Source organism: Rosa chinensis, chromosome 2, assembly GCF_002994745.2.
Source record: "Rosa chinensis cultivar Old Blush chromosome 2, RchiOBHm-V2, whole genome shotgun sequence".
NCBI classification, from domain to species: domain Eukaryota; kingdom Viridiplantae; phylum Streptophyta; class Magnoliopsida; order Rosales; family Rosaceae; genus Rosa; species Rosa chinensis.
The window spans coordinates 73,261,705-73,289,011 of record NC_037089.1 but is presented as its reverse complement, the minus strand read 5'-3'; the positions used below and the strand labels follow the sequence as shown (position 1 = coordinate 73,289,011).

General features: G+C 36.8%; 1 protein-coding gene and 1 pseudogene across 21 annotated transcripts; both read right to left on the bottom strand.

Moving 5' to 3' along the window:
- On the bottom strand, window positions 1–26,534 carry LOC112184965 (annotated as a pseudogene).
- LOC112186080 (protein ROOT HAIR DEFECTIVE 3-like) lies at window positions 6,271–9,325 on the bottom strand. Of its 21 annotated transcripts, none has more exons than XR_005805307.1 (7): window positions 9,212–9,325; window positions 8,854–8,997; window positions 8,639–8,776; window positions 8,100–8,245; window positions 7,544–7,589; window positions 7,327–7,405; window positions 6,271–6,519 (listed from the first exon to the last, which is right to left on the bottom strand). XR_005805307.1 is itself a non-coding variant. In XM_040513225.1 (4 exons), exons 2-4 carry the CDS (start codon window positions 8,219–8,221, stop codon window positions 6,484–6,486), a joined length of 237 nt encoding a protein of 78 aa, XP_040369159.1. In that variant the 5' UTR covers window positions 8,222–8,245; window positions 8,708–8,776; the 3' UTR covers window positions 6,271–6,483. The 21 variants fall into 21 exon arrangements, 4 of the variants coding, with proteins under 4 accessions (XP_040369159.1, XP_040369158.1, XP_040369160.1 ...); XR_005805308.1 differs by having other exon boundaries at window positions 7,544–7,707; window positions 8,161–8,245; XR_005805302.1 differs by having other exon boundaries at window positions 8,161–8,245.
- Window positions 26,535–27,307: the final 773 nt, after the last annotated feature.

Genomic DNA, 27,307 nt, shown 5'->3' with positions numbered 1-27,307 from the left:
CTAGAGACCAAGTTTTGAGAGAAGTTCAGGCCATCTTGGAGTTTCTTCATCAAAAGTGTAAGTCGAAGAAGGGATAACTATAACCTCACTGCCTCCACTCTGCACAAAATTATTGCATGGAAATTAAACCCTAGGTAGTATCCAAGAACACAATAGTCTTTGATGAAACATGGAATTAGCTACATGGGTAAAGCTATGGTATGTTAACATTTCTCATACATCAACTATTTTTACCCCTCTAAGAACTCATGTTATCACTTTGAAGACTAATATTACTATTTTCAGGACTCATATGGTAAACTAAGAAAATTTAACACTTTAAGAACTCATGTTATCACTGTGAGGACTAATATTACTATTTTGAGGACTCATGTGGTAACTAAGAAAATTTACCACTTTACGGACTCATATTATTACTTTGAGGACTAATATTACTATTTTGAAGACTCATTTGATCACTTTTAAAGCAATTATATGCATGTCATACTTTAACACATTGTAAAATTTTCCTTAAGCTACATATTACTAAATAAAATAAAACATATCATATATTGCTCACCGATCTCAGTTGTTTTGCAGACTCGTAGCTAGAGTGCCTCTTCCGGTAGACATATGTTAATGGCATAGTAATCAACTGTTTCTTTCATCACCTTTGCGATAAACTGGACTTACAGTCGGGCCCTGCATGTTGAATAACCAACTGGTTGAGTATTTGAGTTTATGGTTCATCGATCGTAGCTAGAGTGCCTCTTCCGGTAGACATATGTTAATGGCATAGTAATAAACTGTTTCTTTCATCACCTTTGCGATAAACTGGACTTACAGTCGGGCCCAGCATGTTGAATAACCAACTGGTTGAGTATTTGAGTTTATGGTTCATCGATCGGTAGAGTACTGGTAAAGCTTATATAAAGCTCACCCGCAAACCAGATAATAATGGCTGGCTAAGGACTCTCTCACACACTTCTTGTGCACTATTGCCACTCATATTTGCAAACACCTGTGTGCGATAAATGAGTGAGAAAACAAAGAACCCTAGCTAGCTGAAGGTACAACTATTTATAGATTGTTGGATTAACGATGAAATACGCACCATGAATGTACCCTCTGCCTTTCGATTTGCATCCAACCTTTCGAGAATCTCACGTGTCGCGTCTAGTGAATTTTTCCTTCGGAGAAAGGATCTCTTGCTAGCAACAAGAACTGCCTGTATAGAATATTGATCGAAAGAAATGATCTTCGAAAATAAGAACCAGCAACATATATGCTTGGTAAGACAACCCAGCAGAAGCTTAATTACCTACTTCTCAACAAATGTAATTCCTCCCTTGTTTTCTTTTAGTGTCCTCCCAGTACTCACAAGGTCCAAAATCACATCAGCTATCCCCATCTGAATATGAGAGATCCAGGTGTATGGTATTTCGATGTTAGTAATTATTAAAGGCCTAACAAACTTGAATTATCTGATGCAACCATATTCTTACCGCAGGAGCTGCCTCAAGTGCTCCATCAGCTGTGGAAATACTCACATGGTTCAATCCATTAATTTTGTTTCATAAATTTAGGACCCAACTGCAATGACACGCAAATAAATTAATGATCGAAATTGAAATTGAAATTGAATTTATGACAGAGAAAAGTGAAAAATAAGTAGAACAAAATTGCTTACATAGGTGAAGCCAGTAATAAAACGCAAAGGTTTCTCAAAACTACTTCCAAAGTGAAAGATACTTGCCTGCGCCAAAATAATTGGACCTCCTTGATTTTTCTATTGGGTTTTTTTGGTGTTGGTGATAAGAGACAATCTTCTTCATCATCATATGATCCACCTTTGTCCTTATCTATCTCTCTCTCTCCAAGTGTTTCGGTTGTTTCACATGATAAAGATTCAGTTACTCAAGCTAATCATGTTAGATGTATCTTTGCCACAGTCACCTAAAGCTTCTTAGATTAGTCATTATCAACAATAGATAATTTTTCAGTTATACATAGTTTATCTCTTTGTATTCTGTTATCACTTTGTTGATTGAGTTCTATCTCTATTGTAACTCGTGTACATATCAATATAAATACATCACATAACCCACAAGCATTCTGTGTGGTTTTGAGCTCAATCATATGTACACGGAATATTAGATATAACGCATTACCATACAAAATATTTAAAAGGTACTATTAATTATGAATTAAAATACATCTGGTCTAACCATCAATTTATTGCAAAACATTGGGATATATTGCAACCGTCACATATAAAACACTGATGTACGTTTCTATGTTGCTTCAAAACAAATAAATATATGCGATTTTTACATTGAGTCATGTTTTAAATTGATGCAACAATCCTCATACGCCGCGATATTGTCCCGTTAAATAATACAAAACATCAATTGTAAGTTTCTATGATGGCATGATAAATTTTGATATTTCATCAATCATGTAAGTTTTAGTTTATTGGGTTTCAATGATGGCCAACTCTGTACTAAAATTTTTGAAACCCATTTTACATGACTCAGAGTAATGTAAGGGCAAAGTTACATGATCATTGAAACCCAAAGAGTAGAATATCATGAATGAAACCCAATAAACTTAAGTTATTACAACATTCTTAAGCTGAAAATAGAAGATCAACACTTATCTTTTAGATTTGCGAGCCACCACCAAATGATTACACTTCAAAAAGAAAATTGTTTTGAAGATTTTCTCAATATATTCCGAAGGGCGAAATCTACTCTTAAGGGCAGTGTTTACACACCTCAACCTAAAACTCTTTTCGAGTAATGTGTCTTTCGGAAGCCTATAAATTGAAGAGATAAGTTCTGGTTAATCTATACCTACATCATTATTTGTTACTAATATACTTATAATATTGATTACCATCATTATCCATAGGATATGGTCTGATTCATCATTCAAGATGTAAATGAGGCAATCCTTATTACATGTAACAAAACTTTAAGGCAACATTTTTTCCTTTTTCGAGGACATCAACTGTAAGGACATTAATATTCCGAGGCAGGAAATTGCCATAGGCAACCATGAATGTAAAATTTCAGTTTTAGATTATCTAAACATCCCAATAATCTTTATCTGTATTATTTTAAGATTTCATCAGTTTACTCATATACCATTATTTGGTCAAAATCTGCAATTATGGTGGTTCATTCCTTATTTGCTTTATTCCGTTTTGATTTACTCATCAATGTCAAGATATATATTGCCTTTCTGTTACATAAGTTACAGAGTATAGATGTCATTCCTAATTAGACGTTTTAAATAAACATCCCAATATCGCGGCGTATGGTACTTACATCAGTGTTTTATATGTGACGTTATATCTAAAGATTGTCTTAAATTGATGGTGACCAGATATAATCTTTAGATATAAAACAAGTGATGTTTTATATTGATGGTTGCCTATGATTGAGTTAATAAAACATATATCTGATCTTAGTTGATGGTAAATCCCAATGTTTTATAATTAAGTCAGCCAAACATGATCAAACATCCAACACGGAATTTTAGTACTTTTATTGGAATTTTAGTTGATATTTCAAAATACACAACTATATGATGAAAGGTATTTGCCTTATTTTCTAAATGCGTCAATTTAAATTTTGGAGTTGTGAATTTCAGTTTTGTTTTTAGAGCACTTATTGGGATTATAAATTACAAATTGACTCATATTAATATATATATTTATCATGATCATAACCCGTCTAGTAATTATTTCATACATGGGGGTTATAACAGTTACCCATTTTGTAACCCCTCTATTATCAATTTATCATTCAATCTCTTTATGATTTGTATAATTATACTAGCTAGCAACTCTTTTATAAGCCAGAACACCACTTGCTCCAAATGCGACAGATACTCTTTCTCTTTCATCATCTCTTTTAAAATTAGTCTTTCTCTCTCTCTCTTGAATTATTTTTTGTCGTAAAGTTTTGAGAGTTTTACTATTTTACATTTTGCCAAAGGAAAGAATCAAGCAGTTCTAGGATCCAAGTTTGCGAGTGTACGCTTACAAGGATTAACGGTTGTTGTACCCTGGAGGGTAGGGCGCCACAAACCTGCTACACTGAGACATTGTCTTCGAGGGGCGAAATCTACTCTTAAGGGCAGTGTTTACACGCCTCAACCTAAAACTCTTTTCGAGTAATGTGTCATTCGGAAGCCTATAAATTGAAGAGATAAGTTCTATAATCCTTGTTATTTTCTCTATTATGACAATAATATTATGATTATTATTTGTTACTAATATATTGTATTTTTGAGATCTTGTAGGAGGTGAAATCTGGAGAAAGAAGTAGCATCCATCGACCAAATTTTCCAACATTTTCATGGTATCAAGAGCACAAAACGTCTAACGACATAAACAGAAAGAAAACATACCAAACCTCTCTTTTCCAATGGCCCCCTCCTCCACTTCCTCCTCCTCCTCTGACTCCTCTCCCAATATCTCTCATTCCCTTTACATCAAGCTAGACAGAAACAACTATCCCTTATGGCTTGCTCAAATCTCCCCCCTTCTCAAAGGCCGCAAGCTGATGGGTATTGCTGATGGTATTGAACCCTGCCCTCCCTGCTTTCTCTCAGACAAAGAAGGCAAGTTGACGGAGACGGTTAATCCATGTTATGAAAACTGGATGGAAAAAGATCAAATGGTGTTAGGTTGGATTAATGGCTCTCTGACCCCAACCGTGCTCTCGACCGTTGCTCGTTCTACTTCTTCCGCTGCTACTTGGGATTCCTTGGCTACCAGATATGCATCCAAGTCTCACAATAGGATCCTCCAGCTGCGTAGTGATCTTCTCCGTACTGTTCGTGGTACTTTGTCAATTTCTGATTTTCTTGACAAAATTAATGCTATTGCTGATAATTTAGCCCTTGCTGGAGATGCTGTGTTTGATAATGATCTTGTTAGCATAATCATGAATAGTGTTGGTCCTCTTTATGAGACCATTGTCAGCTCTACACAAGCCCGAGACACCCCCATAACCTATGACTCGCTTGAAGCTCTTCTGCTCAATGCCGAGCGCCGTTATGCTGAACATAGTTTTCCTTCCCTTGATCTTGGTGGTCAAGCTTCCGCTCTTCATGCTTCACGATCTCGCGGTCGTGGCCGTAGTGGTCCTTCCTCACTCATTGGGCCTGGTCGCGGTGGCTCTTATGGTTCTCGGGGTAATAGTTTTGCTAGTCGCGGGTCCTCATTGTTAGGTCGTGGTCTTTCTAGTTCTCGTGGAACTAATAACAATTTTGGTCACCGTGGCTCCTCTTCTCTTCTTGGTCCTGCACCTACAGCTCCAGCTTCTAACACAAGTACATCCATTTTTCATTCCGGAGGTCGCATCCATTGCCAAATTTGTGGCCGTCCTGGACACTCTGCTCTTGATTGTTACAATCGCATGAATATGGCTTTTGAAGGGCGTGTTCCCTCATCTCGTCTCACTGCAATGGCTGCTTATAATACTCCCTCTTCTGCTGATGGTGTGACTTGGCTTGCTGATAGTGGTGCCAATACCCATGTGACTACTAATATAGGTAACATTGCTTCTCCTACGCCATATCACGGTATCGACAATCTTGGTGGTATTGGTAATGATTCTAGCCTTTCCATTAAACACATTGGTTCTTCTCTTCTTCACACATGTTCCTCCACCTTTCCCTTACATGATATTCTTCATTGTCCATCTGCTTCTGCCAACTTACTTTCCATCAACAAGTTTACCATTGATAATAATTGCTATTTTATCTTATATCCGGATTCTTTTTGTGTCAAGGATCTCACAACCAAGAGGACGCTTTTCCGAGGGAAGAGTGAAAATGGGCTCTATCCATTGCGACTTCATCAACCGAGTTTGAGTCAATCTAGTCGATTTGCTTTTGTTGGTGCCCGAGTTTCTGCTCAAGTCTGGCATTCACGTCTTGGTCATGCATCGTCGTCCATTTTGAATAAAGTCTTAGCCAGTACAGCTGTCCCTGTATTAGGTTCAAACAAAATGTCTTTTTGTCATTCATGTCCATTAGGGAAGAGTACAAAACTTCCCTTTGCTTTGTCTGAGTCTGTTTCCCATTTTCCTTTGGAATTAATCCATTCTGATGTTTGGTCGTCTACAACTTTATCCAATCAAGGTTTCAAGTATTATCTATTACTAGCGAAATAGCCCGCGCGATGCTGCGGGTATATTATCAACATTATTGAATTCGACGATATACATTATTGAATTCGACGATATTGAATTTACAAACATTAGTGTGTGCGTCATATATTACATTAGACATTGTTTTACATGATCCAAAATCTGGTAATTTAGCCAGATTTCAAAATATGATAACCAAGTAGGCGCGTATATGTGCATATTACAAAAAATGGTTAAACTTGGCAAAAAAAAACTTGTCAATGATTGCAGTTCAGACTCCGCATCTTTAGCTGGTTCCTTGTTCACAGCATTTGTTGGTTTTGAGTCTGCAGATCCTTTAATTTACTGCTTTCAACTCTTCACGAAAGGTCACCTAATTAGTCAAGACAAAGTAAGAATGCAGCAGAAGGGAATAAGAATGGATACCAGTTGAATATGTAGCAAGTAGCACCAAGTTTGCAGATAAACAGAGAAAACAAATAGTTCTTAAGAGAGCCATATTAGTAACTTCAAGAAAATTCAGGTTATAAAGAGCTCTATCAAAACCTACACCAAAGGCTAATCATTACTTCATTAGAAGAAAATTCAATGCTCAGAGCTGAAATGGAACTAAAAGTTTCTAGTGCATCCAGCAAGTATCAAACCACAGTAGTCACACAGCTAAAACTGACTCTTCCAAAGAATATAAGGAATCGACAGTGCAAGTGTATAATGTAAGGAAGGAAAAGGGGAGAATCATCAAGGTGATTCAAATGCATGTTAAGAAACAGCAAAAACAACGTGTTTTACAAATATGTGGCAATCACCAGCAAAAAAACAAAATCTCAGGCATTTATTCTTTCAATTATAAGCAACAAAATCTCATAATTTCAATTATACAAACACTACTTGCATATCCATGGTCAAACCATGCAGCCTTGCTTACAGGTTTGAACAGATGAGGCAAATCCTTCTCCTTTGTTTAATGACTGCTCCAATGTCAATTTAAAGTTTTTCAATGCTTGAGCATGGTAGTATCAGCAGGGAACAAAAATTGGAAAGTTCAAACAAAAGCAACATTTAAACTACAATACGCATGGTAATGAAACAAAAAATGTAAACTGATTTCCAGGAGCTGTTTCAAACTGGAAAAACTTAACCAAAATTTGTTATATTAGAAACATAGAGAGAGTATTCATACATCCAATGCTCTTGTTTCCAGTTGGTGTGCTCTTGAGTTCCTTGCACCTTCATCAAAATAGATGGCCTCCATGCCATATCTGTGATGTACATAAAACATCAAGGTAATAAAGTCAAAAATAGAGACAATAGAAGCCTATAAATCAATGACGATAAGAGTTGCAAATGCACATAAACAGAAACACAATTAACCACATATAAACCAGAGTAGAACTTACTCAGAAAAATAAGTGTCTAGGAAGGAGCTGAGCTAGTCGCCAAAACCTGGTACCAGACATATTTCTTTATCATTTTTCTTGCTACCCGGCGACAAAAAATTTATTGATACTCTTTTGTAGGTTCTAAGCCAACCAGAGTGATATGTTCTAAGCCAAAACCTAATCTGGAAATATCATGTATATAATCAAAAACAGACTATGCTCTAAATCTGGCAAGGCTTCTAAATCACTCTTGAAACAGACTGCTCTAAAGCAACTACTACCTAATATGCCATTCAACTGATGAGAACATATCAGCCTATTCGACAAATATCCAATGTAAGTAAGATCTTTTCCTACGCCATAAATGAATTATTGACCAATCACAAATGAACTAACAAAAGCATTGACAAAAACGACAGCTTCCACCTTAGCAAAACTGACAAAAAATAAAACAAAAAAAAAAAAATTTAAGCTAAACTTTCTTTAAGGCAGGAATAAGCATTACCAAACTTGTTGTGCTAAATAATCCGATCAAATAAAAGTAGCAAAAATTAAAGAACAAAAGCAAAAGTACCCAATTGAAATGCAAGCAAAGCGATCTGGAAAGAGAAGGTTGCAGTAGCTTAGCTTATTACCCAAAATGCAAGCAAAGCACATAAGCTTCTCCAAGGCTGGTCCTCCATCAGCACCCCTCATCTCCAAGTATCTCTTCAACCTGACCTGAATATTGGAAAAGACCAACATTTCAAATATACTGTTAGTCAATCTAAAGGTGCTTATGATACCAGCAAATCTATGAGTTAAATTCCTCTAGCCTCTCCCAGATAACAAATGTATACCAAAAGACGCTTCTAAATAAGCTTGATAGCCAAAAGGGCAGTGATGGTGCAACCAAACTCTACTTAATGATCAAGGAACTACATATATGTTTTAATATCCAATAAAATAATCAACTCAAACCTATGGTCCTTATAATACTGAGAAGTCTATGAAGTAAAATTCCTATAGCATCTCCAACGTAAGGAGTCACATTTCTAAATAGGCCTGGAAAGCAAAAGGGTAATGCTGGTGCCACTAAACTGTCGTCATAAAATTGCAGAACCATATATATACCTTTTTTCCGGTAAGACATTCACCTTGAACTAAGTTTGCGTTTTACTATACAAACCGAAATTTGAATACCTTAGCATCCCCAAAAAATCACAGAAGGATAGACCTACCATGCAGTTCTCAAACCTAAGATGCAGGACCCTGCAGAGTGGAAAGTTGTTAGAGAGAACCTAGCAGGAGTTTGAGCAGTTTTTCCTATTAAATGGAAATGTACATACATATAAGGATTGGAACTTCCGGTGCGGTTTCTCATCCTTGATGCCAATAAATTAGCCATCTGCTCTATTTCAGGAAGAAATTTAAGAGCGTGATAGTTCACCCCGCACCTCAGCCTGTTGATTTCTTGAGGAACATTGACATACCTGAAACAAAAATGGCATGATATTGTAAGGTTAAATATAGTTGAGTCATTCCCTAATAGCTTAAGCTTATATCTGAAAAAAAATATTACAGCTTTACCAAATCAATAATCAGATTTCATAATAGAAAAGCAACATGTAAATCTTTTTTTTCTTTGAACCAAAATGTAACTTCTGAGTTCAAGGTAGCCACACATATATAAAATTCGTGACTAACCCAAGTTGATTAACAAAAGACTTCAGGGCCATTATCTTCTTCTCCTTGATTCGAGGCAGAACATTGTCAATGTAAAATTGTGCTGGTGCATGTTTTGGAATGTTTTGCCTAAAAGAAAAACATTTCACAGATAAATGTCAGTTGCAGCTACAATAATACAAATAGATACTTTAGAAGAGAATAATAAATACTGTCACTATGATTTACTGAGATTCAAAGAGTGTTATTTAGGATTTCTATTTGCACAGGAGAAGTACAATGTAATGAATACTCCTTTAATTACTTTACAGTTTCTGTTCAGTAAAAAGTTGTTTTGTCATCAGAGGGAGAAAGAGAGCAATTAACCTTGCTCACTTCCCTGACTAAATCAGCAGTCGACCTCACACCCAAACAAACCCCAAACCCAAATTTGAGTAATGATCGAATTCTCTTATTTCTCCACCTTATTTCCATGTAACAGTATCACTATGCTATATCCATGTAAAGATAGGAAATTGATATACATTAATGTTTTTTGTTTTGCAAAGATGTAGGATTCTATTTGTGAAAATCATGGACCAAAGAAGAAAGCCAAAATATTACTATCAAACCTTTGCTGCTCCTTATTGTTCAAGCCTTCACTTTGTTTCCTGAAGCTACATGAAACAAAAGAATTTACAATATGAAAATTTCATTTTTTTTCAAATTGATTCAGAATACACGAACCAAGAATGAAAACCAATACAGAAGGAATCAAAACTCACCAGCATTCAGGATAAAGCTTTTCAAAACGTAAGCAACCAAGCTGAAAGAAACCCAGACCCAAAATCAATTCTCATGCAAAATTCAAAGAGGATAATTAATCGCTACCCAACGAAAGTCTAGATAGCAAAATCACTTACCCAACTCTTTGCCAAGCCTCCAATGAATCTATTCCTGCACAAAAAGATTTTCCAGAAGAACATGCATAAAAAAATAAAAAAATTAGCAATCGACAGTCAGAACCAAGAATCAGGGAAAAAAGTCTTTAGAGAAATTGAAAGTCTTCAGACGAAAGAAAACCTGGAAGTTTGTGCTGTGTATGTCTTCGACGAAGCTCAATTACTCAGCAACATCACCATTTCACCACCCTTCCTTCTCTCTATCATGAGTCTCATCAGCCTCAATTACTCACTGTATTTTTGGAACATTGAGGGCAAGGAGAAAGGGAAAAAAACAAAAATTGGGCTACTCATTCTTCCCACTCCGTGTCGGCAGAACCCACCCAACAATTCAGCAAACTTGGGTTATACGGCCGTAGAAGAGAGAAGAAACCGATGGAATCATCTAGTACACCTCGGTCAATGGCAGTGTGAAATTGTGAGAAAAAGGCAAGGGCAGAACCATCACTCCACTGTTACATTATACGGCCGTAGAAGAGAGAAGAAACCGATGGAATCATCTAGTACACCTCGGTCAATGGCAGCGTGAAATTGTGAGAAAAAGGCAAGGGCAGAACCGTCACTCCACTGTTACATGAACAGTTGTGAACAGTAAACTCACCTTTCATATATAGTATAATTTGTTGATGATTATTCTCGATATTCTTGGTTATTTCCTATGAAACATAAGCATGAAGTGTTTAACCTATTTATCACCTTTCGTACCCATGTTGAAAAACTATTCAATCATCCAGTTAAAGTACTTCAAACTGATGAAGGTGGTGAATATATGAGTAATGCTTTCCGTACTTATTTATCTACTCATGGCATATATCAAAGATTTTCGTGTCCTAAACATCCTGAACAAAATGGATTGGCTGAGCGTAAACATCGACATATCGTCGATACTGGGCTTACTCTATTAGCTCATGCACACATGCCCTCAAATTTTTGGGTTGATGCCTTCAACACCGCTGTGTATATTATCAATTGACTTCCATCAAGTGTTCTAGAGTATGTGTCTCCATACCAAAAACTATTTCATCGAGTTCCTCAGTATGATTTCTTTAAGGTTTTTGGTTGTACATGTTTTCCGTATCTTCGTCCATATAATAATTCAAAATTGCAAATTCGGTCAAATCATTGTCTTTTTTTGGGCTATGCTCTTAATCATCAAGGTTATCGTTGTTTAGATCCCTCTACTGGTCGTGTCTATTTATCTCGTCATGTTTTGTTTGATGAAGCAACCTTCCCATTCTCAGAGCCCATTGTTCCCTCATCTCAACGTGTCTCTTCACCATCATCTTCATTCCATCACCCTACTCTTCCCTCTCCACGTCTTACATTATCTCACCCCACAAATTCAACCCATCCTCCTAGTCCTCCTATGATGTCACCTACCTCACCACCAACTCTATCTTCTCCCATTAATATCACGTCACATATTCCACCACCAACTCTATCTCCTGCTCATCTCTTACCTCCCACCTCCATACCCTTCATCACCTACTCACATCTCTTCTCCAACTCTCTCACCACCAACTCTCTCGTCACCCACCTCTTCAGCCCCAGAATCATTACTGCCATCACCACCCACTTCTTTGCCTGTGGTCAACAATGTTACTAATGATCATCTGATGGTTACTCGTGGCAATGATGGGATTCGCAAACCCAATCCTAAATATGCTTTAGCTGCATCTACTATTGCTACTGATATTGAACCTACTAGTTACAGTCAAGCTGTCAAGCACAAGGATTGGAGAATAGCCATGGGTAATGAGTTTGATGCACTTCAACAATCTGGCACCTGGTGTAATGCCCCGTACCTACTAATTACTTTTTACCATGGTTGACCGAAAAGTGACTTTTCTTTAGTCCGGTAAATTAGGAAATTTCTTTGAGATTGTCGTAGAATATGAAAAATCGGGTTCGTGGATACGAAGTTTGTTTCGATTGGAGTTTTTACGGGGAAGTTGTGATTAAAGTGTTTAAGGTACTTTTCCTTTTAAAATTATTGGTTTTGTTTAATGAAAAGAGAAAGAGGATTATTAAAAAGGAGAGAGAGAGAGTGAATCGGGAGAACCCGATATCAAACCCCCCCTGTTTCCTTTCTCTTCTTTCCGTCTCTGCGCACCCGGAACCGATTTCCGGCCGATTCTCCACCACCGGACGTCGTTGGACTCACCTCCGGCCACCGTAGCTTCGTCTCTTCATTCCCTTTCTTCTCAGGACGTACTGAGCCCTCGAGCGAGGAGGACACAGGCAGGCAGCAGGGTTAGCTGCGGGATTCACTTGTGAGTGGACCTTTATTTTATTTAAATAATGCATGCAGCATGGTATTAAGTTTTGAAATGTGATTTTGTGGAAAGAAAAGGATTAAAAAGGAAACAGTTGACAAGGAGGAAAGTTTTGGCGCATGCGTATCTTACCTAGTTGGCAGTCCCTTCTAGGTAATAGTCTGGTCGGCAGTCCCGTCCAGACTACAGCTCGGTTGGCAGTCCCATCCGACGCACCTGGTTGGCAGTCCCTTCCAGATGACTTGAGGTAGTTAGTCGGCAGTGCCGTCTACTACCTGTGGCTAGTTGGCAGTCCCAACTAATCACCGCCTCCTATCCGGTTGGCAGTCCCTTCCGATGCGTCATCGGGTGGCAGTCCCTCCCCGATGCGTCATCGGGTGGCAGTCCCTCCCCGATGCGTCATCGGGTGGCAGTCCCTCCCCGATGGCATGAGATGCCTAGGAAGCAGTCCTTCCTAGTCATCAAATGAGTTTCTTGGAAAAGGATTGAGTTGGAACTTCATAGGGTTTAGCTGCATGATGGTTTTGTTAAAAAGAGAAATGGGGAAGCATACCATAAATTGTTTTGACTCTCGTTTCGGTTTTGTCCACTCACTCTAATGGATTTTATATGTTTTCCCCTGGGCCCTTCGTTTTCAAATGCCCAGATTTCAGATTAGCCGAGATTGCGTCCAGGCTCAAGGACTTTGGAAATCAGCGCTTCTGTTTTTGTCCGTAGGTTATTACTTAACCTACCTTGTATGATATCGGCTTAGTTTTAGTGTCGCTCTGATAAGCCTTTTCTTTTAAATTTGATGGATGTTGTTGTTCAGTTTGTGGTTGTTACGGAGGTTATGTTGGGATTTGAACTTCCGGATGTAATATATGTGCTTGGATTGTAAATATGATATAGTAGGTTGAGTATAGGGGTCATCATTTAGCCCGTGGGCCTAGTGGGCCGATGGAGGCCCGCCGGCCCGGAGGGCCAAAAGCCCGGCCCGGCCCGCTAAAAAGCCCGCCATAGGCCCGGCCCGGTGGGTAGTGGGCCGGGCTTGGTTTAGGGGTTAGAAGCCCGGCCCGGCCCATAGGCCCGGCCCGCCAAAAGCCCGCTAGGCCCGGCCCGTCAAAGCCCGCTAGGCCCGGCCCGTCAAAGCCCGCAAATAAATATATATTACATAATATTATATATATATCAATATATGTGTGTGTGTGTTTATATATACACACACACATATAAATATATATTTGTGTGTGTGTTTATATATATGTGTTATATATATATATATATATATATATATATATATATATAAATCTATAAATATGTGTGTGTGTGTGTGTTTATATATATATATATATATATATCAATATATATATATGTGTGTGTGTGTTTATATATATATATATATATATATATATATCAATATATGTGTGTGTGTGTTTATATATATATATATAGATATATATAGATATATATATATGTGTGTGTGTGTGTTTATATATATATATATATATATATATCAATATATGTGTGTGTGTTTATATATATATATATATATATATATATATATATATCTATAGAGATATATATATATATATATATGTGTGTGTGTGTGTGTGTGTGTGTGTGTGGAAGTTCTTATATTTTTATATAAAATATGTGCTAATGTGCATATATATATATATATATTCTAATATAGTGAAATTGGCTAAATTTTTTACCACACTCATAATTTATAGCAATAATCACATCCAACGGTCGGTTTTCTCATTTTCTTTGAATTGTTATATGTTGCTCTTTGGAGTGTATGATGTATAAATATAGATTTCTAAGAGAAACTAGGTTTGACCTAGTTGATCTAATTCGAAACGAAAACCAAATTTGCTGGATTTTTTACAACCACCATAAAATATTACAATCTATCCATCAAACGGTTGGTTTTTCCAAATTCATTTTCCACTTCATGTTTGCTTTAAAATGAACCTCAACAATTTAAATGTAATGTACCAAGTCATACAACTTTAAGAGGCAAATTAGTATAGGCCAATGTATTTGTAATTAAAATTGAATTTTTTTTTATCTTATGTCCACGCACATCCATCAATGAAATATATACAAACGTGATGTAAAAAAATGAGCAAGTTTTGCGGTCATCACGCCATTAGTCAACTAAGAAAACATGCAAGTGACTATGGTTGACCAATCCGATCGGGTTCGAAAATATGGTGAAATTGGCTAAATTTTTTACCACACTCATAATTTATTGCAATAATCACATCCAACGGTCGGTTTTCTCATTTTGTTTGAATTGCTATATGTTGCTCTTTGGAGTGTATGATGTATAAATATAGATTTATAAGAGAAACTAGGTTTGACCTAGTTGATCGAATTCGAAACGAAAACCAAATTTGCTGGATTTTTTACAACCACCATAAAATATTATAATCTATCCATCAAACGGTTGGTTTTTCCAAATTCATTTTCCACTTCATGTTTGCTTTAGAATGAACCTCAACAATTTAAATGTAATGTACCAAGTCATATAACTTTAAGAGGTAAATTAGTATAGGCCAATGTATTTGTAATTAAAATTGAATTTTTTTTATCTTATGTCCACGCACATCCATCAATGAAATATATACAAACGTGATGTAAAAAAATGAGCAAGTTTTGCGGTCATCACGCCATCAGTCAACTAAGAAAACATGCAAGTGACTATGGTTGACCAATCCGATCGGGTTCGAAAATATGGTGAAATTGGCTAAATTTTTTACCACACTCATAATTTATTGCAATAATCACATCCAACGGTCGGTTTTCTCATTTTCTTTGAATTGCTATATGTTGCTCTTTGGAGTGTATGATGTATTAATATAGATTTATAAGAGAAACTAGGTTTGACCTAGTTGATCGAATTCGAAACGAAAACCAAATTTGCTGGATTTTTTACAATCATCATAAAATATTACAATCTATCCATCAAACGGTTGGTTTTTCCAAATTCATTTTCCACTTCATGTTTGCTTTAGAATGAACCTCAACAATTTAAATGTAATGTATCAAGTCATACAACTTTAAGAGGTAAATTGGTATAGGCCAATGTATTTGTAATTAATTTTTTTTTTATCTTATGTCTACGCACATCTATCGATGAAATATTTACAAACATGATGTAAAAAAATGAGCAAGTTTTGCGGGCATCACGCCATCAGTCAACCAAGAAAACATGCAAGTGACTATGGTTGACCAATCCGATCGGGTTCGAAAATACGGTGAAATTGACTAAATTTTTAACCACACGTATAATTTATTGTAATAATCACATCCAACGGTCGGTTTTCTCATTTTCTTTGAATTGCTATATGTTGCTCTTTGGAGTGTATGATGTATAAATATAGATTTATAAAAAATTAGTGTCTTTAAAAATGTATTTATCAATAAATTAGTATCTATATATAAATATAGATTTTTTTGGGTACAATATAGTTATATAGATTTGTTATATTTGGTTGTATTTGATAATTATCCAATGAATTTCCAAACCCCTTAAAAAAAATATATCATATCTTTAAAACTTCTTTTTTTAATGAAGCCCGGCCCGGCCCGTAAATACGTGGGCTACCCGGCCCGGCCCGAAAAAGCCCGCAAGGCCCGCCTTTCCGGGCCGGGCTTGGATCTTGACATTTATAATAAAGCCCGGCCCGGCCCGGCCCGCTATTTTTAAAAAAGGTAATTAGGCCCGGCCCGGCCCGGCCCGGCCCGTTGACGACCCCTAGTTGAGTAGAAGTTAAAGTTGTAATCATATCCAGGTTTGTGAAATTTTGGGTAGCCCATATTTAGGGGAGGTTCTGCCTAATTTTCGGTAGGATTTTGCTTAACGTGGGCCCCGCAGGCTCGTATCCAGGTAATTGGGGTAATTCCTGGGTCGGGTCCTGTCACCTGGGCCCTTGTCCCACCTACTTCTGGCATGAACATTCTTCCCAACAAGTGGGTCTTTCGGATTAAACGATGATCTGATGGCAGTATCAAGCGCTATAAGGCTCGATTAGTGGCAAATGGGTTTCACCAACAAGAAGGACTCGACTATACCGAAACTTTCAGCCCGGTTGTCAAACATTCTACCATTTGTCTTGTTCTTGCTATTGCTGTTAGTCACAAATGGCCAATTCGACAGTTGGACGTCCAAAATGCATTTCTTCATGGTTACTTAAATGAAGAAGTGTACATGAAGCACCCAATTTGGTTTGTTAATTCTCAGTTTCCCAATCATGTTTGTCGATTGCATCGTTCTTTATATGGTCTCAAGCAGGCTCCAAGAGCCTAGTTTCAGTGCTTTTCCGACTATCTAGAAGACTTGGGCTTTCAAGAATCAAGGGCAGATTACTCTATGTTCACATTCAACAAACATGGTGTCTACCTCATCCTTCTTATCTATGTTGATGATATCTTAGTCACGGGTAATAATTCTACTCACATCTCTCATCTCATTACAAATTTGAGTAGCTTATTCTCCATGAAAGACTTAGGTACCATTCATTATTTCTTGGGTATTGAGGCTGTGTACAATGGCGATCAGTTACATCTCACTCAACATAAGTATATTGTTGATCTTCTAAAAAGGTCTAAACTTCATGATGTTAAACCAATGTCTACTCCTGTTCAATGTGGCACAAAGCTTAGTTTATATGAGGGAGATCTGTTATCTGATCCCAGTGAATATAGAAGTATTGTTGGAGCTCTTCAGTACTTAACACTTACTCGTCCAGATATATGTTTTTCTGTGAACCAAGTTTGTCAGTTTATGCATTCTCCTACTACTGTGTATTGGACTGCTGTTAAACGCATTTTGCGTTATCTTAAGAAAACTGTTGATCATGGTTTGGTCTATAAACCTGGGACTATGCGGCTCACTGCCTACTCTGATGCTGATTATGCCGGTGATCCCGATCACCGTTATTCTACTGGTGGGTATTGTGTTTACCTTGGTGCCAATCTGATTTCTTGGAGCTCTAAGAAACATAAAACTGTTTCGCGGTCCAGTGCAGAGGCAGAGTACCGCCAGCTTGCCTACACAGCTGTTGAATTGTCATGGCTACGATCTTTATTTCGAGATTTAAATGTTTATCTCACTACTCCAAGAATATGGTGTGACAATATCAGTTCTATCTCTTTGGCATCTAATCCGGTTTTTCACTCTCGAACCAAGCACATCGAAGTTGATTATCATTATGTTAGAGATAAGGTTGTGCACAAGGAACTTGATGTGCATTATGTCTGCACTGACGATCAGACTGCTGATCTTTTCACAAAAGGCCTTCCAACTGCTTTTTTTGAGTTTCTGGTCTCCAAGCTTCCTGTCCGTCCTCGGTCTGTTCGCTTGCGGGGGCATGATAAGAGACAATCTTCTTCATCATCATCTGATCCACCTTTGTCCTTATCTACCTCTCTCTCTCCAAGTGTTTCGGTTGTTTCACATGATAAAGATTCAGTTACTCAAGCTAATCATGTTAGATGTATCTCTGCCACAGTCACCTAAAGCTTCTTAGATTAGTCATTATCAACAATAGATAATTGTTCAGTTATACATAGTTTATCTCTTTGTATTCTGTTATCACTTTGTTGATTGAGTTCTATCTCTATTGTAACTCGTGTACATATCAATATAAATACATCACATAACCCACAAGCATTCTGTGTGGTTTTGAGCTCAATCATATGTTTTTCAGTTGGTTGGGCGGTCTCGTCCGGCTGCGCCCCTGCTCTGGCGTGGCCTCTGGTCTAGCCGGTGCATGGTGGCTGGTGCCGGATGGGGATTTGGTGTCTTTGAGGTGGTGGAGGTGGAAGCATTGCAGGCGACTTTCCTCTGCCTTGTTTGAGGTCGACGGTTTAGCTAAGGGAGGTTCCGATTTGGTCAAGGGCGAGGTGTGGCTTCGACTGGGAGTTGTGCAGACCTTTGTCTGGAATAGGAGCGTCCGGCGCTGGAGGGGGAGGCGGAGGTGGCTTGCGTCACTGTTGGGTCTGGTTTGCTTTGTTAGGGGTCGAAGGGAGGCAGCGGAGCAGGTGGGTTCTTGGAGGAGGTTTCTTCAGGCTGCTTTGTCCTATTGGCAGGGCGGATGGCCACAATGGATGGGTTTTGATGGTTAGGGCCCACCACAGTTCAGATCTGCAGCGGGGTGGAGTGACAAAGCCAACACCAATCTAGCGACAACGGTGGTTACTTATGGTCCGATGACCGATGCTTGGCGGCGGATTGTGGTTGCAATGTTTTCCTATTGGTTTTTGTTAGGGTTTTGGTTAGGGTTAGTAAGTCCCTACTCATTTGAGTTAGGGTTGTGTTCCTACTCTTTGGAGCTAGGATTAGGTCTATGTGCTATGCCATGTCAATGGTGTCATTCCCAAGGATGATTTGGTTCAGATTTGGTTCAAATTTGGTTTACTGTAGTGGTCGATTTGCTGATAAGCGATCATTTACACATGGTCTGTACTTTTTAAACACGGTGTTGAAGATGACGTTGTCATTTGGCTGTCGACTACGAGGTACTACTGGGACATTCGGGATCATCGGTTCAAAGTAGCCTTGGTAGGAGGTGTATTGTGGTTAGAGTTTGGGCCCATTATTTGGCCTGATGGTATCTGTAACCGCGGTTTCTTGGGGTTTCGGTCTATGTCCCCCTCCCCAATGTTTGCTTTTGATTGATTGAAAGTATTTTCTTTCTTTCCCTCAAAGAAAAAAAAACGCAAATGTTTCTCTTTAGTCCATTAAGTCATTTGTGCTAACTCGTCCAGAGAATTTATATTCTCAAAAATTCCACAGTTTGGTATCTGAAAGAGCAAAGGATATCAAGTTGAAGACTACTGACTGATGCTAAAATGAGTGAGATAACTAGATCAAGTTGGCTATTTGTAAATTAAAAAGTAACTCACTGCAAGGGATAAGCGGCACTCCTCATACCCAAGAGCTCATGTACAATGATAAGATCTTCATTCCCCAGAAAGAGTATAAAAAATTACTGCGTGTCATACAGAGATGTAGAGTTGTTCATAGTCATTTTGAATAATATGTAAGCATTGCAGCTTATGGAACTTGACAACACTTGAAATTTATATGCTGTGTAAATGCAATACAAGTACATGAAGTGTGACCCGAGTTTAAAATACATATGTATAAGCTTTGAATTAATTCTGTAGATAAGCTTATACATTATTTGAATTTAAATAATACTGCAGTTGATAAGCAGTTGATGGTTTGATAAAACAGTTGAGCAAAATGACAGTTTCTTTATGGATGAAACTGTCATGTGAAGCCTCTCTATGAATGTCAGACTAGTCCCTTCTGAAACACGAGTTCTTTCTCAAAAATTAGTCCCATTACTAAGAGAAAATAAAGGTGGATTCAGGAGAAGGCTGTCATGGACAATACAAGTGCATCAAGTAAGTTTTCTGGGTTCATGTTCTTATGTTTAGTTTTCTGCAGAAATCAGTTTCCATTGAGGAGAATTAGATCTGTCTCAAAGGGATCCGCTAAGGATTTTCTTTCTCACTCGGATCCATCTCAAGGGGATATTTCCTCTCTAAGATCTATCTAGAGGAGATTTCACCTTACTTGAATCTTCCTCAAGGAGATTTCTTCTCACTTGGATTTAACTCAAGGAGATTTCCAAACATTGCTGGAATAGAATTCAGTTTTGAATATACATGATTTGATCTAGTATAGGTTCTAAATTATGTGTTTGTGATTGCTTAAGCATACTGTTTCTAACAATTGGTATCAGAGCAACCATACATAGATCAATTACATGTTGAAGAAACTAACTGCATTAAATTGTGAATTCTGGGAATTTTTTTTGTTCATATAATCCGCATACAGTTATCTACATGTATATTGCATATCTGATACATCTATCCACACATGCATGCTCTCACCTTCGCAAATCCATTTTGCTCTGGATTGATGTAAATGAAATTGGGTTCTCCCAAATTTAGTATCCATTACCCTCATTTAGTGAGAGGAGAAAACGACCAGAGTGCAATTAAGGCAATTACCAAATTCTATCACTTTTGTTGATCACCAAATAGTGCAGCTTCTACCAAGTTGGTGTCGATCCAGGTCTTGCTTTGTAAGCAGATGAGATATGTATACAGAATATCAGTCTTTGATTTGGTGAGTTCCCTTGAGGCATATAGTGAAACTATAATTTTATTTGGTTGTTTGATATTAATGTATACTGCTTACATTGTTACTGTGTGACTAGCTTAGTTGGTATGTGTTTATGTATTACTTGGATTATAATTGATGAGTGGATATTGGAGAAGCATCAATGGATTCTGGAACTGCATCTTGTTAGTATCACATACTCTTCAGTTTTGTTTTCTGGCTTTAATATTTAATTTGCTGCAGATTGTATTTTGACCTTATTCATGTTGCTGTTGATTTACAATCTCATATTTGGCATAGTCATCTTAATTATTTAGCATGTGTTGATCTATATAATAGCATACTCAGAATTAACCAAAATTCATAATCAATTGTATATGCATGATTTGCATGACAAATCTTGACAAATGCTGTTGCTATTTTATTATCTCAGTTGTTATATATGTCCAAGTGTTTACATGGTTAGAGATAATTGTTGTTTTAATGGTCAGCAACAAGAACAAATTTGGCTTTGTCTTTCATACATTACTTATTGAGCATTGTATCATGTTTAATTGATGTGCTTTCAATCCGAGCAATAGCTTTAGAGCATTGCTTAGAAATCACAATGCTTTTCTTGGTTGAAAATTGGGTGATGAAAAGTTTTTTAGCCAAAGAAAAGAGATTTTAGCCATTTTCAGATTTTCTGCAATTTCAAGCCAATCACTTACATTTGCAAAACTGTACTGATCTACTGGGAATTTGAGGTCAGTTTCTTCTAAAGAGTTTTAGTAGACATCTTAAAGAGTCATTTGGAATTGGAATCACCCACAACAAAATTTTCTGGGATTAGTTATGAATTTCCAAAGTCAGGAGTCAGTCACAGAAATTCTGATATCAGCTTACTTTAGGCAAAAGCAGACTCCTATAACACCTTAGTTTCATACAGGACATCTATCTCATATGAAGATTACATTGTATTCATCTCAATGCATATTTATATTATCCATATTATTTTGAAATGCTAAATAATGGATATGCATGTTTAAAGTTTCTGATATTGATCTTGAAAACTTCATATGTGGTGTGTTGCGTGGTCTCATATATGAAGATTCTAAAGGATCAAATATGCTGGTGAAATATATAGTATGAATTCAGTTATATGTTGCATAATAAAGTGCTGTCAAAGTGGCCAATATATAGTAATTACACTGTATTCAGTTTCATCAGAATGAGATTATGAGACTTAAAATTAAATTTGAGTATAATTTCCAAAGAAATTTACATCAAACATTTGGTTTCATACTCTTGTATATATTAGGTGAATGAGCATTCAGAATTATTAGAGAATAGTACTCCACAAAGGACGTCAAATCTCGAAAATAGAAGAGTTCATTTTCTGCATATATACATACATATTTCAGTAAATGGTTTTCAGATTGGTCATGATCACATTGTTGATATAAAGTCAATTAAATCTTCTTAGATGCTAAATGCTGTCAAAATGGCTTAGTGTAAAGGAGATTAATTATCTTGTTTGGTTTTCAACAATAAAATCAAGCAACTTAAAATTTAATTTGATCCTTATTTCCAAAGAAGTCTGGTATCAAACATTTGGTTCTTGATTTTGTATATGATGAAAATTGAACATTCAGATATCATTAGAGATTAGTACACCCCAAAGGATGTCAAAATCTTGAAAATGGATGAGTTCTATTTTCTGAACATATGCATTTAGTGTGAAATGAATGTTCAAATCATGAATTTTCATTTTATTGGGACATACAGACAATTCTAGTATTATGATAAACTAGAATGATTTTACTGATCAACTTCATATAGATCTAGGCATTTTCCTTTGAGCATCAATCAGGTTGAACTACAGGATGGCTCAAATTCTAGTATTATGATAAACTAGAATGATTTTACTGATCAACTTCATATACATCTAGGCATTTTCCTTTGAGCATCAATCAGGTTGAACTACAGGATGGCTCAAATTTGGGGAAAATGGTAAAGTGACATTGAACTGAACTTGGGAGTACAAGATTATGATCATGCATTGAAGGAAATCCATCTGAGAGCAGCTAATAACAGCAAGGAGATGCATTAAAAATGAACGAATCCAGTTCTTCAAGTAAGTTTGTTGTTCTTCAAGTTTTGTTTTCTGGAATTCTGGGATTGCAAGTGCAGTATCTATCCTAGTTATATTTGCACAGAAATATAAATGTTTATGTATAGCTTTAACGGACAAGGCAATATTTGGGGAGTTCATCAAGAAAAGAAAAGGTACACGTTAGGAAGGGTCCAAAGTTTGAGTAAGAAGAGCACTAGAGGTCTAGAGTAACTAAAAGGATGATGGAGGACTTATGAACCTTATTTTGTGGGAAATTTGGAGGTTAAGAGTTCTGGATTTCGGTTTCTGACTCCTTCTTCTTCAGGCATTAATCACTCGTTGATAATTTCCCATACATAAATCTTCTTGTGGTACTCTTGTTAAGTATGTTTATGACTCCATTGGCATTCGTAAAGGGCCCTGCCTGAAAGCCTTCTTGTTCAACAAAGTTCACTGACTCAAGATGTGATAAACCATTCAAGAGACTCTAGTGGAAAGCTGACTCAGGAAGCTATTCAAAGCAGTAAGAAAGTTGCTATATCCCTGGGCCATGATGGTAAGGTAAACAACATGTGAACTAAAGATGACCATATTGATAGTCAGAGTTGTAAATTGAAATTGATAATTGATCAACCCCTTGATTCACGTGGGAGTGGTGGAACCAGTGATGAGAAAAAGATAAATATATCTATATATATTCTATAAGGTTCTTATGTTGACCTCCCAAAGAAATACGGAAGAAGGAGCAATCATCTCTTTGTTTTGATCATCTTGGAGAGGAGGCACGCCACAACTATATTGCTAAGGCAGCAGAAAATGTCAATGTTGCAGGATTAATATCGACATGATCAGCGAACTTCAAAACTGTGCTTAGTGGGCCAGAAAAGTTCGATAAATGTTTGCAGGCTAAAATATTAAATGTGGTGAGTGTTCGCTGTGGAGGAGAGAATGGTTTCGATTAGGCTATTGACTTGTCATCAAACATTCTATCCAATGTGAAATTTGTGCAGGAGAAACGCTTGGTGGAAAAAAAAAAAAAAAAATTACTTTGAAGAGATTAGATTGGATACAGGGAAGTAGAAAAACAAGAACTAGAAGGTGAATGTACTGAAGAATAATGAGGTTTTGAGCAAACCTTCTCATCTATATTCCTCTTTTCTGTACATGTTGTATTTTTGGCAGAGAACAAGAATGGTAAACGATCCTTATTAAATGGAAACAAGAGATTTTCCATAAAGAAGATCAAAATCTTTACTCTTGGGCTAATGAAAGTTTGGTAGAGGATGCTACAGCAACAAATGGTTCATAAATGGATGCAAACTCAACACAAATAGCTACTGAAATAGAGAAATGATTTATCCATCAAGACAGCAATATATCAGTTGGCTTCAGATCAAGATTGCAGCAACATATCACTCCCAGATTACTAGATTAGGATTGCAGCAATATATCAATCCTAGACAATGGAGAAAAATCTTTGTGTGCAGCACGACGTGATTCAATTATGGATAATGTTATTACTGGAACAAATGCTCAAAATGAGCAGATTGCAGGTGGTCAATACAAACCATGAAAATTGCAGAAGCATCACAAGCTATAATCTTGAGAAAATCCTTAAGAGTAAGAAAACCAGCCACATCAGATGATAATTACATGTATCCGATCATCATGGTGACTGATTTAGAAGAAAACAATTATCTTATTTCAGTTATAGAAGCAATGCAGTCTATGAATAATGAAAAGTGCAGAAATTTAAATGCTGCAGCTTGAAGGTTTTGTAGAAGATGATCACTAAGACCAGTGGGAGAAACTTCAATTTTCTGATCCTATATGTTGATGATCATATGTTATCTTCTAGCAGAAATATTTATTTGTTCAAGGAAACAAAAGGAGAGTCAACAATGTCTAAGGGAGATGAGTCTCATAAAGATTAGTACCCCAAAAATGCATTACCGAAGAAAAGCATGGAAAATATGTCCTATACAAGGCTAGTTGGATATTCGTCATTCTTACTTATCATGGCATAGAGTGGTTTTCATTGTTCTGCAGTAAATTGGTCAGTAACGTTCATCTACATTTATGCAATTTCACATTATTGTCTTCTGCATACTCAAGTTGTACAAATTCAGTTGGCTATCAATGAATAGCAAATCTTGCAGATTGACAATATTAAGTAGTGTGAAATATAATTTGGTTGCCAATTCTATTAATTTAGAAATCTTGGTAGGACTTTAAACATACATATGTGTGGTTGAATGCATTCATAACACATGTATGTTTATACTGCTTGGATGAAATTCATGTGATTATAGTCTGTTACAAGGTGATCTTGGAATACCGGTGTCTATTCTCATTCACCATGTTGTTCTTTGGTTCTTTGAAGCAGGCATAATTGACAGGATTATTAATCAATTGAGTTTGAATGACTTAAGTAGATTTTAAACTCACAGTGCACATTTCAGTAGGTCATTCTCATATATTTGTGCTGTAATATATCTATTCAGGTAGTGTCAAGTTCAGTGGGAGATTGTAAGCATTGCAGCTTATGGAACTTGACAACACTTGAAATTTATATGCTGTGTAAATGCAATACAAGTACATGAAGTGTGACCCGAGTTTAAAATACATATGTATAAGCTTTGAATTAATTCTGTAGATAAGCTTATACATTATTTGAATTTAAATAATACTGCAGTTGATAAGCAGTTGATGGTTTGATAAAACAGTTGAGCAAAATGACAGTTTCTTTATGGATGAAACTGTCATGTGAAGCCTCTCTATGAATGTCAGACTAGTCCCTTCTGAAACACGAGTTCTTTCTCAAAAATTAGTCCCATTACTAAGAGAAAATAAAGGTGGATTCAGGAGAAGGCTGTCATGGACAATACAAGTGCATCAAGTAAGTTTTCTGGGTTCATGTTCTTATGTTTAGTTTTCTGCAGAAATCAGTTTCCATTGAGGAGAATTAGATCTGTCTCAAAGGGATCCGCTAAGGATTTTCTTTCTCACTCGGATCCATCTCAAGGGGATATTACCTCTCTAAGATCTATCTAGAGGAGATTTCACCTTACTTGAATCTTCCTCAAGGAGATTTCTTCTCATTTGGATTTAACTCAAGGAGATTTCCAAACATTGCTGGAATAGAATTCAGTTTTGAATATACATGATTTGATCTAGTATAGGTTCTAAATTATGTGTTTGTGATTGCTTAAGCATACTGTTTCTAACATAATACACATAGATAAAGCGAAGGATTTTTTCAAGAAACAGACAACATCACAAGGTATAAGCTAATTATATATTGAGAGATGAGGGTCACGATTTAAGATGAACACAATTATACACTGATTCTATAAGCTATATCATCAATTTAAACCGTTTTAAAAACTGATTTGGTATATTCACAGTTATGAAAGTTGTACGTACACCTTACAACTTTATTTGGAATGAATGAATTGAGATTGTCAGTTTTACAGTTTACTAGATACCTGTCCAAATTCACAGACGGTATCTAAACCCACTATGCCAAGGTCTAAATCCCCAGACAGCAATCTCCGCACAATGTCTGTAGGTCTTTGAAACCACACTTCAATAACTGCAACAAGAAGCTGCATAAGAAAGTTGTTTATTGATGATAGTGATCGATCGAATGAATGAGTTTGTATGAACGACTATATGCACCTGCGGGATTTGAGCAACATATTGACGATGATTGTCTAGCTTAACAGTAGTTGTTGATGAAATCGCGAGTGTCACCGCCGATGCGGCCTTTGCTGGGCAGCCCCAGATGGATCTCGTTCCTTTCCGACCATGATGCAGCACAACGTACAGGTGATTTGGAAACGTGACGAAGAGGAGGACATGGGAACCGAGCGAGCAGTGGGAAACTAGGGACATTAATTTTGGTGGTACGTTAATTTGCCGCCAGCATTTTTGGGAACTTGAATTGGATCAAAAGCTTCAATTGAGAGATAGCTAGGCCGGCGGCTGTGACGGGTGGATGATCGAGCTAGTTAAAAAGGCTAGGTACGTACTATAGGAATAGTCGTGGGCGAAGATTTGGGAAGTAACTGTATTCTAATTTTCTCGATTATCTCATTAAGACAGAATCAAACAAAGACTTCAGAGTCTTGTGGAGCAAGAAATAGTAAAAGAGAAAGTAAAATCCCAAAGGAAAAAAAAAATCCAACATTAAAACATAAATTTTATTGCCATTAATACTTATGTATAGGGCAAAGACCGCAAAGTTTTGAATGTTTGTTCATCTCGCAGTTCCCTTTTATTGTAAGCCCCACACAAATATTATGCCCAATTTTAAATGATCCTTACTTTTCTGTAGTTTCAACCTACATGTACTGTTCTTTCTAAAATATAAAAAAAGCCTACGCGATTCCTTCATTCTTTATTGGGGTTCCAAGTGGTTTGCCTTATGGGTTACCACATTAATGCGATCGCTAGTAGGAGAGAGTTATATTGGGGTCAGAGATATAATTTAGTCCTAGACATTTAATGAACAAACCACCTTTAGTGAGATAGAGCTAAATTTTAGCCCTTTCAAGTATTTTATGATTTTACATTATGTAAAAAGTGTGAGAAATTAGGAAGATAGAAATATAGAATGTATGTATATATAGGTAAAGTGGGAAAAAAAATGACCGTCTTTTTTCTTGGTAG

Coding starts and splice junctions, on each gene's coding strand:
- LOC112186080 (XM_040513222.1), bottom strand. CDS start 8,269: ATGTTGGTCTTTTCCAATATTCAGGTCAGGTTGAAGAGATACTTGGAG. Junction 7,406..8,099: donor TTTGCTTGCATTTCAATTGG/GTACTTTTGCTT, acceptor TGTACATCACAG/ATATGGCATGGAGGCCATCT. Junction 6,520..7,326: donor TGGAAACAAGAGCATTGGAT/GTATGAATACTC, acceptor TTGACTAATTAG/GTGACCTTTCGTGAAGAGTT.